The sequence below is a fragment of the Lontra canadensis genome, unplaced genomic scaffold (genome assembly GCF_010015895.1).
Source record: "Lontra canadensis isolate GAN:19392208 unplaced genomic scaffold, GSC_riverotter_1.0 scaffold44, whole genome shotgun sequence".
Classification (NCBI taxonomy): domain Eukaryota; kingdom Metazoa; phylum Chordata; class Mammalia; order Carnivora; family Mustelidae; genus Lontra; species Lontra canadensis.
The window spans coordinates 7,696,573-7,712,628 of record NW_022631038.1 but is presented as its reverse complement, the minus strand read 5'-3'; the positions used below and the strand labels follow the sequence as shown (position 1 = coordinate 7,712,628).

The 16,056-nt window shown below is 37.5% G+C and overlaps 1 protein-coding gene across 3 annotated transcripts in view; it reads right to left on the bottom strand.

Annotated features, from left to right (window-relative positions):
* RTTN (rotatin) overlaps positions 1-16,056 on the bottom strand; it is a 154,394-nt gene that overhangs the window by 39,864 nt on the left and 98,474 nt on the right. For all 3 annotated transcript variants that reach the window (XM_032872250.1, XM_032872248.1, XM_032872249.1), the window contains 3 exons: positions 8,368-8,461; positions 4,685-4,880; positions 2,323-2,413 (listed from right to left, as the gene is read on the bottom strand). In XM_032872250.1, coding sequence (XP_032728141.1) covers positions 2,323-2,413; positions 4,685-4,880; positions 8,368-8,461 — 381 coding nt within the window. The remainder of the gene's footprint in view (positions 1-2,322; positions 2,414-4,684; positions 4,881-8,367; positions 8,462-16,056) is intronic.

The following is a 16,056-nucleotide window of genomic DNA, read 5'->3' as shown; positions in this document are numbered from 1 at the left end:
ATCATAATTTTTAAAATCTAAAAGGAATGCATAGCACACAAAGTATTATTTTTCTCATAAACATGTCACTAATGACATTAACACTGTCAAGTATAACAATACCAAAGTAGTATTTTCAAAGTCAAATTTCAAATTCCATTTAGAGAAAGAAGGCCTTTATAGTTTTTAAGTAGCTAACCTGTGGAATCAATATTCTGGAAGTAGAAAGGGGCATTCCAGTGCCATATATTGTACAATTATATAAAGAAAGAAAGATTACAAAATACTCTTTAACACACGTCCTATCAGGTAAAATGCAAGTTTGTAACATTTAACTTCCTTATTGCTATGAAGTCTTGTTTGACACCTTTGTACTCTACACTACTGACTGCTGTCCCAGCAAGTCTGACTCTGCCATACGCAGCACGACCGTGCAGAGACGAGCCGTGCAAGGTGAGAGCCAACGAGACACATCCGAGAGAGAAGCCCCGAGCTTCTCACAAGCCCAGGCGCTCTGCCCCGCCACACCCCTGCTTCCTTGGCGCCTCCACTCGCAGCTCCACCCGCAGTTCCAATCTCACCCTTGAGGGGCCTTTTCTGACCCCTTGACAACACACAGCACTCTCTCCCGCTGCCACGCATCCTTCCACCCACCCTCGCTTTTCCTACACCATGTGTCACCAGCTGATAAAACACTTCACATCTTATTTGCTGCTTACTGTCTGTCTTCTGCACCAAGGACAGAACCCATGTGGGCAGCGTGTTTGCTTTGTTCACATCTGACACTGGCATCTAGAACACAGTCTGGCCGAGAAGAGGTTCCAGCACTTTTCTGGAATGAATGGGTAATCTTGTGTGCGGACAAACAGCCAAGAAGCAGTGGGCCTACAGAAGGCCCGGTGATGAAGTGAGGAAGGGTGTGAGTTCTGGAACCAGCCTGTGTGAGCTGGAGTCATGGCTCTGCCCCGTTCTTTATGAGCAAGCCTGGACATTGCCAGACATTTACTTTTAAAATGAGGCCACTAACGATACTTCATGGGACTACTGTGAGGATGATATACATTAGTACAAACAAGCACTCCGTAAATGTGTGCTACTATTGCTATCGTTCATTCCACAAGGACTAAGTGAACACCTTCCATGGGCCAGGCACCGCGCTCAGCATCCAGAATATAACCAATACGTAAGAACAGGCAAAGCCCTCCCTTCGCAAAGCTCACTGTGACTTCCGACCTCATCTCCCCCTCACGGATGCGCTCTAACCACTCTGGCCTCCTTGGTACTTCTTAGATAGACCAAACATATCCCAATCTCAGGGTCCAGCAGTGTGCCCCAGGACTAGCTTCCTCACATGGTTCAGGTTACATGTTCCTGTCTGAAAGAACCTCCCTGACCACCCTAAGTGGAAAAGCCCTACCCTCCCAGCTCTGACATCATTCTGTTTTTAGTTTTTCTTCTCAGATGTCTATCATCAGCAGGTATATTTGCACAGGCAAGATCCTGGTACATGGTAGGCCTTCAGTAAAAATCTGTTGGATGGATAGAGAGTGAAATGGAGGAGACAGCCTTAGGCAAATAAACACACTCAAAAATGCAAACACTGCACTGGGACAAGTGTTTTGAAGATGATGCTCACTGTGTTACCCAACCTTGTAAAAGGGCGTCTTCCCCACTCAGAAACCTCAAGGACAGTACCACAAAGCAAGAGATACTGGTCTGATCCACCTTTAATTATAAATAAATCTTGTAGCCCTTCTTAAAATCTGATTAGAGGTAACATTTCTATTAGCAACAACTACGCAAGGAATTGTCAAGCACACTTTACATAAAGATGTAGCTGCAAGCAAGAACTTAAAAGTAGTATCTAAAAAACAAAATAATAAATATCTAAATATCTAACAAAAATAAGTTTATTTTTTATTAGATTCAATATTGAAAATACATAGAATTTAGTCACTATGTATTTTAACAACTTCAGTTTAGAAGAAAATGATGGAAGTAGTCTAAAATCACAGAATGGGAAGGTGGTCTATACAACGTCCTCTTTTTTTAATATGGTGCTCAAAGATATCCAGATCCGTGGATAAACATTTAGAGCTGGTTAATAATGGAATCAGGAAGAGACTCTAGATCTTTAAACCCCGCTGCTTTCTTTCACCATGCAAAGACGTCTCGGATTAGAATGTTAAGTAACCTATTTCAAATACCCTCATCATACCATGTATCACCTAAGATTCCCCTCCCTCTCCAATGGTTAGTATATTCTCGGCAGAAATCTCTCTGGCACTTGAAGCAAAAAACTGTGCAAACAGACATGAGGCGGGAGGGAGGCGTAACACTTACCTGAGCCTGAGTATGTTCAATTGGAGGTGACAAAGGCAGCGGAGCCTTGAGCTCCTGGACACAGCTCTCTAGGAGGGTGGCATCTGCAATCCTGCGAAGAACAGAAAAAGAAAACTCTCCAGAGGAGTTGTATGCTGCTTATTAACAATTAATAAATTAGTATTTAAGTCTGACTATAACCTTAAATTTAAGAACAGAGAACAAACTGATGATTGCTAGAGGGAACGTGGGTGGGGGTGTTGGGCAAAGTGGGTGAAGGGGAGTGGGAGATACAGGCCTCCAGTTACAGAAGGAGTAACTCACGGGAATAAAGGGCCCAGCATAAGGAACATAGTAGTCAATGATACTGTAATGGCGATGTAATGGGACAGATGGTAACTATGCTTGTAGGGAACACAGCGTTACACATAAATCTGTCACATAATTAAGATGCACACCTGAAAGTATTGTGATATTGTGTGTCAACTATACTCAAATAGAAAGTAAAAACAAAAAAAGAGAAAAGATTTCCATAAAGACAATAACTGTATATAAAAAGGTAGCCTATAGTATTTTAGAACACAGGAAAAGATCTTATCCAATAAACATGGGAAACAAAGAAATATCTAATGCAAAGCAGAATAAAAAATAACGAAGCTCTTTTCGAAGGAAAGCAAACAAGAATAAAACCTTGGTGGTTAGTTTCCCCTGTAAAACAGGAAAAATACTTGCTAGGAAATAAGTTTTGATTTAGAAAGTAAAAAACAAAATAATGCAAAACAAACAGGAAAATTGTTTTAAGTCAGGAATAAAGAACAGGTACAGAACATGACAAGCCTTTGCCGTAAAAGATCCTTTAATAGCTCTGTGGCCTAATTTCACGGCAGACTCCTGGCTGACCCTTGAGAAGCCAGAGGATTTCTAAAGCTCCATTTTGATCTTTGCAAGGCAGGAAAACATCCATCAGGAAAAGTCAATTGACTAGTGGGTTCCTTTCCAACTCTTGTAGGTCCCACAGTACAAAGATGACAAGTAAATGAGAACAAACTCACACCCCACAGCTTATTATAAATGGTAAATGAGTAACGAAAAGTGAGCTGAAAGGGATACTTCTTTCTTTTTAGAGTTTTCTTAACATCCTGCAAAGAAAAAGAAAGCACTGTGATTTGACCAAGAAGAAGAAGATATTTCAGATGGTGAATGTTCACAGGCAAAGAAATGCAAATGACTGAGTAGTCAACAGCAGGAGGTAGGCTGGCTCTAAGAATCTGGTTGTGGGAAGAAAGAACAGGAGCAGATACTATAAAAAGAGTATCCTAGACATCAGCACTAAATCCTCACACTAATCCCATTAAACAGATGTTATTAATGACACCACCAAGAATAAAATAACTTTCCCAAGACTGTAAGGCTAGGGTGTGAATGAACTATAATAAGACCTTAAGTCAGGCACACTGAGGATCTGCAGCCTTTCTTACTATACCATATAACCAATATGACCATCCGAGGGTTCTGCCATAAGTTCATTAATATTAGCTAAATGAAAGAACAAAATTATGATTTCCTAAATTTTATCATAGTACTTCCTGATGACCCTGATTATGAAGGACAACAAAAGACTGAGGAACCTTCACAAAAGGAGGAAATTAAACAGATTTGACCACTGAATGCAATGTGGGATTCTTGATTGGGTCATACAACAGAAGAAAAGGACATTAACAGAAAATCGCTGGGATTCAAATATCACTTGTAGTTTAGTTAAAGCATTATGCCAAGATTGATTTCCTGGTTTTGATCACTGGACTATGTCCATGTAGTATGTTCACATTAGGGGAAGCTGGGTGAAGGGTACACAGGAATTCTTTACACTATTTTTGCAAATTTTCTCTAAGTTATTTCAAATTAAAAGTGTAAACCAAAAACAAAACAAAACAATAAAAAAGAGGTTAATCTCAAAAATGAAAAAAACTCCAAATGAATTTAAACAATGATTTTCAACTGATGGCTATGATTCTGATATAACCCTAGGGAGATGAATGACCTCTTTCACTTCCATTTAGAATGGCCAAGTGGACTATATCATACTTCTTGAGTATGGTGGAGGACAGATAAGGTTTAGAACCTCTGAATTATTTAAAAAAAAAAATCAGAAGGTGAGAGTGCATAACGTCAACATAACAAACCAATATGAGTGCTGTAATAGATCCAAACTAAAACTGTCAAGACAATTCTGGCAAAAGAAAATTCTGGCAAAAAGAAACCTTCAATCTAATGAGCCCAAAAAAAAGAAAAGGTAAAGATATGTTCGCAGTACGCATGCAGTCTTACACCAAGTCATGAACAGAGCTGGTGTCAACTCATCTCTACCAGCTGCCTATCTTACCTACAGAGAAGCTCAATGAGCCGGGCTTGCCGGAAAGCACGTGCACTGTCTCCTGGAGCGATCGCCAAGAGCCCATCCAGCAGGCCACACATGGCTGAAAGGAGAGGTGGGGTGACCACACACTGCCTGGGCAGAGCGGCGGGAAGGGATGTGTCACGAGGAAGCTGTGTTGATACAGTTTCATGCTGACCCATTACTGAAAACAAGCATAAAGATTATCATAACTGTGCTTACTTTGTGGTTATGTACAATATTCACAAGTTCTGATAATCAAGGAAAGTCCCTGAAAGTCTGAAAATGCCAAAGAGAGATGGCTGGGGAATTTCCTTAGTGCCCAACTCATCTCAACCCTGAGGCCAAGGAAGCAGATATCCAACTCTTCCACTCTGCGTGTGTGTGTGTGTGTGTGTGTGTCTGTCTGTCTGTGTCTGCCTTGGAAGACAGTGAAAGACCCAAGACAAGAAGGGTAGTGCATATTTTGTGCCCTCAAGTGTTCAGACATTGAGGAACAGACGATCTACAACTCTTTTTCTAAAGCTCTAGGAGCCAGAAATGCTTCAGAATTCAAAATATTTTAGATCTTAGAAAAACAGTAAGATACACGTACTGTACATTAACTCACACCTTTAATGGGATTTTGGGCAATACTCCACAATGAAATGAGTACTTGTACGGTGTGACCCATGTACAGTCACAGTAAGCAGGAGGCCAAAAGGAAGAAAGACCACCTCAATCAAACCAGTACTGCTCAGGTTCTGCAGCAACGGTATTCAGGTACAGGCAGGTTTTTCACCAAGTGAATTCTGAGAAAACTTTTGAGGTTTCAGAAATTCTGGATTTTAGAACTGAAGTTATGAGACTGTGCACCTTTTCCAGAAAACTCAACAAGGGATGGTTAATAAGAAAGCTATCGTTGTTAATCTGCCTCAAGACTTTCCCTCATGACCCTCACTAATTTCCTTTAGAGCACAGGCCAGTTACTTTGTAGAACGTCTGATGTTTGATGTTTCCTCACGAGTAGATCTTCAGTGAATCCCAGCAGGAAAAACAGGATTCCTGTCTGTGCTGCTACTGCTGCTGTTACCTTCAGCCATTTGATCGACGTGGCATCTACCCTGTTCCTCCACTGTAAAGTTCGATTTTCCCTTGTAATTAATTCCTTCAGGGGAAGAATTAGGACTATATAACTTTGGGGCTATGTAACATCAAAAAAGATTTGATGTTTAATATTTTTTAAAAGACTTATTTATTTATTTATTTGACAGAGAGAGAGACAGACAGACAGACATACAGCAAGAGAGGGAACACAAGCAGGGGGAGTGGGAGAGGGAGAAGCAGGCTTCCCACTGAGCAGGGAGCCTGATGCTTTCAGCATTTTTAGGCCAAGGATACAGGAGAAGATCAGTAAAAGGAGAGGGCATGGAGGTTAAGAAATTCAAACTCATCTAATATATTTAAACTTTTATATTTTATCTAAAGAAATTGTCCCATTTGTTTATGTCAGTAGTCCTCAAATACACAAACATTTTTATTTTTTAATGATCCTTTTCACCTTTGTATATCAAATGTAAGCTTACAGATCCTGTAAGAGATCCTGTTAGGGTGTTGTTGTTGTTTTTTTTAAATAAAATAATTTTTCTTTTACAAAAGTTAGGAACTAAATTTAAAAATGAAAAGTTGGATGTCTCAACTGGCCCTAATGTACATGCTAGAGACAATTTTTTTCCACCCTGTCCTAAATCACTTTGGAGTATATTAATTTCCTGGTTAATTAAGAATCAGCCAAACAACAAATAAAAGGACTAACCAGCTTTACCGGCAAATCCTGCTGGATGTTCCGGCCGAGGGAACTAAAATCTCATTATCACCAAAAAATAAAAACAAAAAAATCACATTTTATCTTAATACTATATTAAAGGCTGGGATTCAAGAAGGTATTTAACAACAACAAAGTAATTGCTCTAGTATTATGGCTTACTGACAATATATATTCAATGCTTTGCAGCACTGTTCAGTGGCAGTTTCAACAAAAAGGACTAAAAAGTTTTTTGTCAAATATACACACTTAACTGATTGGCAACCAGTAAAACTGTGCGTGAATACATATTCTAAGCATAATCCTTGAAAATAAAATCCAAATCAAGAATAATACAACAAAAAAAAGACAAAAAAAACCCCAACAACTATATGTCCACACAAAAACTTATACATGAATGTCCACAGCAGTATTATTCATAATAGCAAAAAAGTGGGAAAAACCCAAATGTCCATCAATTGATGAATGGGTAAATAAAATGTGGTATATCCATACAGTGGAGTATTTTTAGCAATAAAAAGAGATTAAGTACTGACACATAATACAACATGGATCAACCTTGAAAACATGATGCTAAGTGAAAAAAAAAAGTCACAATAAAACACATACTATATGATTGCTTTTTTATGAAATTTCCATAGAAGGCAAATCTATAAAGAGGGAAAGTAGACTAATAATGGCCTAGGACTGGGAAGGATCAAAAGAGATGAAGAGTGACTGCTAATGGCAAGGTTTCTTTTCGGGGTGGTGAATATGTCCTAAAATTGTGGTGATGCACAGGTCTGAGAACAGACTCAAAACTATGAATTCGCTTATTAAATGGGTGACTTATGGTATGTAAATTATTCTCAATGAAGTTATTAAAAAGAGTAATGCAACATACTTTCAGAGATAAATGTTCATGAAATTCATTATCAAGTTTCATGTCATGCTCTGTGTCAACTATTTAAACAACGTGAGTTTGCTCCTTTTATTGTTTAGAGGATCAAACGAGTACTTTCTACAATTTAACACTTTTTTATATTGTTAACATATATTACTAAATAAACCAAAATGGGACACTGTTTAGGAAGTTAGGGAGCAAATAAAAATTCAGAGGAAAGCCTTAATTAAGCAATTTTTTCTGAAGTTTTAGAAAGCCTTTTCCCTGCAGATGCTGATATTTCAGTGTTTAAAATCATCTTCTTTTTAGGGAGTATATTCCTTACAGGTGATGAATTTAGTGCTACTGAATAAAGGCCTGTACATTCTCTAGAACAAACACAAGCTAAGCTGTAATGTTCCAAATATATAAAGTCTGAAGCATAACAGAGTTGGAAGCAGTCCCTAATACAAAGAATAGAATTTATATATTACCGTTAATAAAAATAAATCCCAGGCTACTCATCAAGCATTTCTAATGAAGATGCAACACCATTTTGTGGACTTTAAAATGGAAGTATTCCCCTTGAAAAATACTTATGACCAGATTCTCTCCACTTTTAAGTGGAGTACTGTGATAAATTGAAGTGTTTCCCTAAAGAGGGAGCAAAATAAAGGTAACTAATATCTATTAGTTCTCCAGTTCAAACACAAAATATCTACACCTAACTAATAAGAAACCATATGTCAATCAGACACCTAAGCTCCATTTATTAGGTAAGGGCACCTGGTTTGTTAATTTCTTTTTTTTTTTTTTTTTGGTTTGCTAATTTCTGATATATTTATTCTATCATGTTCTGGGCCACTTCATGGTGTTGTTATCTAGACATTCAGTGTGCTTTGTGACTTATTTAATTTTGTTTTTATGTGGATATTTAGTTTCAAAATATCTGGATCAACTTGTCATTTTTCTTTTTGAAAGTAGAATGTCTTCCTAAAAGGGTACCTTGAGCCACAAACTGGTCATGTGAGGCTTCAGGAAGAGACACTGCTGAGGGTCCAAGTGGCGGAAATTCAGCACTACCTGATGAAGGTGCCACCTATCAAGCAGCAAAGAAAATTATGTTATTCGTAACATTCATTCATTAATGTTACCATGTGGAAAGTGAAACAGAAACAATATGTACAAAATATCCTTAAACAAGAAGGCTAATAACAAAACTACACTAATTCATATAACTGGAAAACATTCCACATCTTGAGAGTTGGGGTTTTTTTGTTTGTTTGTTTTTTAAGATTTTATTTATCCATTTGACAGAAAAAGACACAGCAAGAGAGGGAACACAAGCAGGGGGAGTGGGAGAGGGAGAAGCAGGCCTCCTGCCAAGCCCAGACCCTGATGCGGGGCTCGATCCCAGGACCCTGGGATCATGCCCTGAGAGTCAAAGGCAGACACTGAAGAACTAAGCCACCCAGGTGCCCCTAGAGTTGTAGGTTTGTTGGTTTTTTTAAAGATTTTTATTTATTTGACAGAGAGCTATATACAGAGAGAGCACAAGTAGGCAGAGAGGCAGACAGAGGGAGAGGGGGAAGCAGGATCTCTGTTGAGCAGGGAGCCCAATGTGGGCTCCATCCCAGCACCCTGGGATCATGACCTGAGTCAAAGGCAGCTGCTTAACCAACTGAGCCACTCAAGTGCCCCTAGAGTTGTAAGTTTTTTCGGAATGGCACTTCTTACTTCTTCTTATAGGGCTTGCTGGAATTTATGTAAATCAGTAACTCAAAGAAACAAAGTTTTGATTTGGAGCCCATTTAGGATTTTAAGGTCTGGATATGGCCTATCCCCTCTTACCACCAAAATGTTACAAGGCTAAAACATACTCCTTTAACTTTTGCATGATTGTGATAGTCTGCCCTACTTGACTCATAATAAGAGGGGTTCTTTTTATAAGTTTCAAATGGCACACACAAATTTTAATAGTGCCTAAGAAAAAAAATCAAGAGAAGTATTAAAAGATTTTTCTCTACCTTCCCCATATCACAAAAGAACTGTTTCAGGCAGTATGTTGACACAGTGTTTCAGAAATCAGTATTTTTTAAAACATTAAACATAACATGAATTCTGTAGAAGATAAACACAATTTCACATACAGGTTTACAGATGAGTAGACTGTGTGGCCTCCTAAAATGGAAAAAGTTCAAACTGATGTATCTGGCACCTTCTATATGAAATATACCTTATCTGGAGAGGTCAGATCACTCTTTTTCTTACCATCAATTTATTTTCTCTGAAATAGCCTAAACTTCCCAAACCTGGATAAGCTCCATGTCAGCGCATACATACAGTATGAGCTGTCACTAGAACTTACGAATCAACCCTACCTCAAACTCAGATACCATACAGCTCAGAACTTGTATACTGATGGTGTTTTATCTTAACATATAAAGTAGGTATAACAGAATAAAAGCAAAACAGCAAGGTTATTTTTGCTTTCAGTTTTTTTTTTTTTTAAGATTTTATTTATTCACTTATTTGACAGAAAGAGACAACAGTGAGAGAGGGAACACAAGCAGGAGGAGTGGGAGACGGAGAAGCAGGCTTTTCATGGAGAAGGGAGCCCGACTCGGGTCTCGACCCCAGGACACTGGGATCATGACCTGAGCTGAAGGCAGACGCTTAATGACTGAACCACCCAGGTGCCCCCTTCAGTTTCTGTTAGTAAAGAGAATATAAATCTGAAGAAAATGGTTGATGGAATTTATATACAGTTTTTAAAATCCCCCTTTCAAATTAAGACTTTAATCATCTCGGGCGCCTGGGTGGTTCAGTGGGTTAAAGCCTCTGCCTTCAGCTCAGGTCATGATCTCAGGGTCCTGGGATCGAGTCCCGCATGGGGCTCTCTGCTCTGCAAGGAGCCTGCTTCCTCCTCTCTCTCTCTCTCTCTCTCTGCCTGCCTCTCTGCCTACTTGTGATCTCTGTCAAATAAATAAATAAAATCTTTAAAAAAAAAAAAAGACTTTAATCATCTCTCACCACTTCAAGTATGACATTACAATAACAAATAACAGAAAGGTGTAGCCAATAAATGTAAGCCAAGCACATAAAGTCATCTAAAAAAGTAAACCTGGATAAATTTCAGTTTAAATAAATACTCATAAATAATCATATATTAAATACCTTATTTTATCTAATATTAGATCCAGATAATAGGAAAAAAACCTAAAATTTATTTTTCTAAAAATGATATTACCTACAACTGACTCTAAGAAATGTTAAAAAAAAATTCCTTTCAACAGACATCCAAATAACTTTCACAGTGTGCGAAAACAACAATCATAACTGAGACTGATATCACAATGACGATACGGCGCCTGCCATAAGCTCCTTTTTTTGTATAATAAAATTTAAGAAGACAATGCTGCTAGAATCCTTTACCTTTTCCCTGAACATCCCTTGTGTGTGCCATCTGAAACTTATATTTTATAAGTTTATTATGAATCAAATAGGGCAGACTGTCTCAGTCATACAAAAGTTAAAGGAATGTGTTTTAGCCTTTAAACATTTGGGCAATAGGAGGGGATAGGCCATATCCAGTCCTCCCTACTGGCAAGAAGAGGCAGCACTCAGTGCAGGATAAAAAAGTTCCTAAGGGCCCACAGAATACCTGGCTCATTAGAAGAAAGCAAAATCACAAGAAGTGACCAAAGGTCAAACATTAATAAAAGTTGTGATTTTCCTCAGTATAGTCCAAGGAAGTGATATACAAATTTAGAAAATATTTTAGAAAGCCCCTAACTTAATAGTTGTATTATAACTTATCCTGTATGGTAACTTTATTTATATATATATATATATATATATATATATATATATGTGTGTGTGTATGTATTTTATATATATACATATATATGTGTGTGTGTATATGTATTTTTATATATATATGGCAATATGCATATATATGTATACATACATATGTATACATGTATATGTATATATGTATATAATGGTAACTGTATATATCGATAATACATGTATATATATGTATATATGTATATATATGTATAATAATAATGGTAACTTAGTATTTATATTTATATATATTATATATAATATTTGTATTTATATGTATATTTTTATAAATATATATAATATATATTTATATATATATATATATATATAAAGTTACCATACAGGGTAAGTGTATGTATGTGTGTGTGCGTATGTGTATATATACATATACACACAAATATGTTACTTACCTTGAAATCCAAGTAACAACTAATCCATTTTAATATTCAAGTATTAGCTTCTGGAAGGTGGAGGTGGTTCACATAAGCCCACAATGCCATAAGCAGAAAAGGCCTGATCTAGTCCAGGTCCTCATTTAGAGAAAAGGACCACAAGGTCACACTCTAAATAGGATTCTCATTGAGGACTATGTTCACAGAAGCACCAATACACTCAAGTCAGAGGAAGCCCTCAGACAAACCTCCAGAATGCTGGCCAGCCAAGCTGAATGTACTTAGTCACCTCCCCCCCAACCCCCACCAACCCCTCACAGCAGAGAACACACCTTCTCATTTGCTCTCACAGTAACCATAAAGCCCCAAGTGGGGGGCCAGGGCTGTCCTCATACCAGGGAGTCTGTCTAATTCTTCTGTCATTGCTCTATTCTTTAAATTCATTTAAATGACTTCAGTACAAAATCACAATCTAGACATTTTCCTCTTTCTTGTCTGCCACATGACACATCTTGAGATTTTTAATTTACATTCCCTTGATAAGACAAATAAAACTGAGTATTCCTTGAATTGAAGTATATATACTTCTACCCTTCACCTTTCTGGTATTGTAACAGGCAATAAAAGCTTATTAGTACAGATAAACTGGTGCTACCACTGTCGTAAAACAATCAAATTTTGCTTATAAAAACTAAAAAAGATAATAACCTTTTCTTCAATGTGTTTATAAACAGATTTGATAGCTAAAAAAGATTTCTAAATCATGCCTCATTGTAAAATAGGCAGTTACAATTTTAACAGAGTCCCTTTGAAGTAGCAGAAAATAGCAAAGTCGTTTACCATATCAAAGTAGAATTTGGATCTAAAAAAACCACAATTTCTGTCAAACAAACAAAATGCATCTATGTTCAAAACTATTTTCTTTTGTATTCTGCCCTACAGAAATGAAAGTGTTCACTGGATACTTCGAAGTTTTTTGAATGCTATATGTCAAGTAATTTTGTAATATTGTGTATATCCTCTTTCATCAAAAGTAGATTGTTTCCCAAGTAAGTTATTTGGTTTTTTAAAAATTAAGGGAACAAAGGAAGAAAATGAGGATCTGTGAGATGAAAAAGACGGGGTACAAACTGACTCAAATTTTTTTAAAACATGGCAAAATACAAAGTATGGAAAGTTTCTGAGGAACAGGTTTCACGTGTTCAGTACTATAGATGACACCTGTCTCTATGCCCAACACCACAAAAGCTCTGGGACACTTCACAATTTGTAATCGTTAATTCTCACCAAATTCTAAGAACTTCAAATCACTCCGACTATATAGATCCACGATTCAAATGGACTGTGTACAATACCAAAAAAAAAAAAAAAAAAAAAGGAAGCTCAGAGAAATATCATTGAAGCAACGAGTCTAAGATGATATAAGATCCACTCACTCACATGCAAAGACTTAACCTTAGGATATAATCACATCCCTATGCCCTCAGAGAACAAGTTTCCTAGAGCTTGTCGTCCTATTCCTGTCTCCATCAGCTTTGTGACCCTACACCAAACACCCGGATTCTTGGAGACACCGCTTCTTCACCTGTGAAAGGGCACCACTCTCAAATACACCTGAACCCACCCGCAGCTCTCCAGCGAAGACCCAACTAGATGAAGCTATTGTCATCTGAGCGCTAAAGGCCCAAGGTTGACTCTCCACATATATCAAAACTGACTACAAAAAATAACCAGTTTTACCAAAATTAAGGAAATATATTTTAGTACAAATATAAAATAAGACCCAAGCCTATTTTACTTATTTCAGTTACAGTTACCTGCTTAATAAAGTTGCTGAAATCAATCTCAAAATGTTTTTGCCATTTCCTTAAATGTTTGTACTTGACAGTAATGGCTATACCTCTATAGTTACTTAGGCTGAATAATTTCAAACACACCAAAGCAATAAAAAATACAGATAAAAAACACAAAATAAATATTATTTGCTCTTTCCAATGATTTTTAAAAGAATATTTATAAAATAGTATACACTATGTACACAGACTGGAATGCATATTCTATTTCCACTAGCCATTCTAATGTCACACACAAAAAAATCCTAGTAGAAAAACTAACATGGAAGTATTACTAACCATCAATATCTAAGTCTTATTAAAAGAATCAATTTTAATTTTTTATTAGGGGCTCCTGGGTGGCTCAGTCATTTGAGTGTCTTGACTCTTGATTTTGACTCAGGTCGCAATCTCATGGGTCCTGAGATCAAGGCTGGCATCAGGCTCCGTGCTCATCGAGGAGTCTGCCTCTCTCTCTTACTCCCTCTCCCTCTGCTCCTCCCCCCACCCCCAGTTATGCTCTCTCTCTCTCTCAAATAAATAAATACATCTTGTTTTTTAAAAAGAATCAATATTAAATTTTTATACAAAAAAAAAAAAACCCACAACAAACTTACTTTCATTGTACTACTGCCCTGTGGCCTATATTACCAACACTTAGGAACTAGAATCTCACTTATACTGTCTTTCTAACTAAAATACACAGGGTCTTAGATCCTGGGTAATCCCCAGGTGGTTGAAATTTATCTAAACAAAGTATATCATTCTCTTTCTCTCCGCCATCATGCAAATTGCTGACTCCCCAGGTTTTCCTGGGGTCACTGCACTGGACGTATGTACCTACTCTATCACTAATTCCTATGCCAAAATGATTTTTCTTCTAAAAAGCCACTTCAATCCATCCCTGCTTTAACTGTCCTTGGTCTGTTCTTCATTCTATAACTCGTAACTACCTTCACACAAATGCCAATGCATATTTCTATAATGTCAATGGTAACGTTTCGTGCATTTTACTCAGCTGAAATGCCTTTATGTCTGTATCTTTACAGCTATTACATCTTACCTCTTCAAACCAAAAACAGATTTAGCTCTCTTAGCTAACCCCTACCTGGTAATTAAACTTTGGCCTTGTTGCACATTCCAAACAAACCAGACATTTTCTGGAGCATCTACTGCTTTTAGTACCACACAACCACATAAATGCCGATATGTTTTCTTTGTGCTTCATGTTCCTGACAAGACTTTCAACTCTTGTCAAGAGGTATTGAATCCTAAGACAAGTTTGAATATCTTTTTGGTTCCCTAAAAATGTGTGCATACATCTAAGAAAGATTAACCCCTCAAAGCTTATTTCAATTACCACTTCCTATACAAAATCACTTTCTGTTTCATGATGCCCTCTACTGTAATCTCACTGCACCCTGACTAGAACATCTGTTATGGCACCTACCACATCTGGCTTTGTCGTGAAGGAGTAGAACATCACCGTCAACAACCTGGGCTCTAGAGCCAAACATACTTCTGGGTTCAAATAATGCTCTTATCAGTTACCAGCACTGGAATCTTAAACAAGACACTTACTCCTTGCATGCCTAAATCTCTTCTTTTGTAAAAGAGCAATAGTAAGAATCCCATGAGTAACTTCTCTTTAAATGTTTAAATTAACTTAAACGAAAATAAAATCAGTTTTATTTAAACTGGTGCTCCTAAAAGTTTTAAACAATCACATATTTCACAAAGAAAAGCTCAAAAGGAAAGAAACCACCTCTCCTTTATTTTGGCAACTGATAAAACAGATTTAAAAAAATACAGACATAATTCTGCTCAACAGTAGTTTAAAAAAAAATGCACATTTTGGTCAGAAAACTGCATACCAGTGTATACTAGGCATAAGTACCCATCTAGTGTGGATATTTCTAAAAAGTAGAAATGAGATTTCAGGAGGAAAACCAACCAATGCCTGACCCTTCCTACCTGGGAGAAAGAGACACTGGGCTGGGTAGAAGCCATCTCCGAAAAGACGGTTAGTTACAAGGGCAATGCACCAACATGAAAATGACTCTCTTTATCCTGTCTGTAATTTATGATCACACGTGTCCCAATCCCTACAAAGTTTGCCAAACTGAACTACTATATTCATTAGACAATACCATCAAAGTCCCTAATGTGGCTTTAACTGCACAGAATGGATAACAACCCAGTGACAACACATTAGATGACTACGACTCAAATCAAGAGACAGTGCTTTCCTTAGAAAGACAAAATGGAAAAACAAACCAACAAACAAATTGCATCTTTTGTCATATCTGGCAAATATACAAAATAACGATATAAATAATCAGATACACTTATTGGCAAGATTTAAATCCACTGAACTGATACCTTTATTGTAACTTCAACATATTCTTATCCTTAAGAAATTATTAGCTGGCCTAGGTATGACAGCTTCGGTTTAAAGTAATACTAGTACATGGGCGCTGGGTGGCTCAGTCGGTTAAGTGTCTGACTCTCAATTCTGCTCAGGTCCTGATCTCAGGGTTGTGGGACAGAGCCCCGCGGCAGGCTCCGTGCTCACTGCAGAGTCTAGTGAGGTTTCTCCCTCTCTCTCTGCCCTTCCCTCT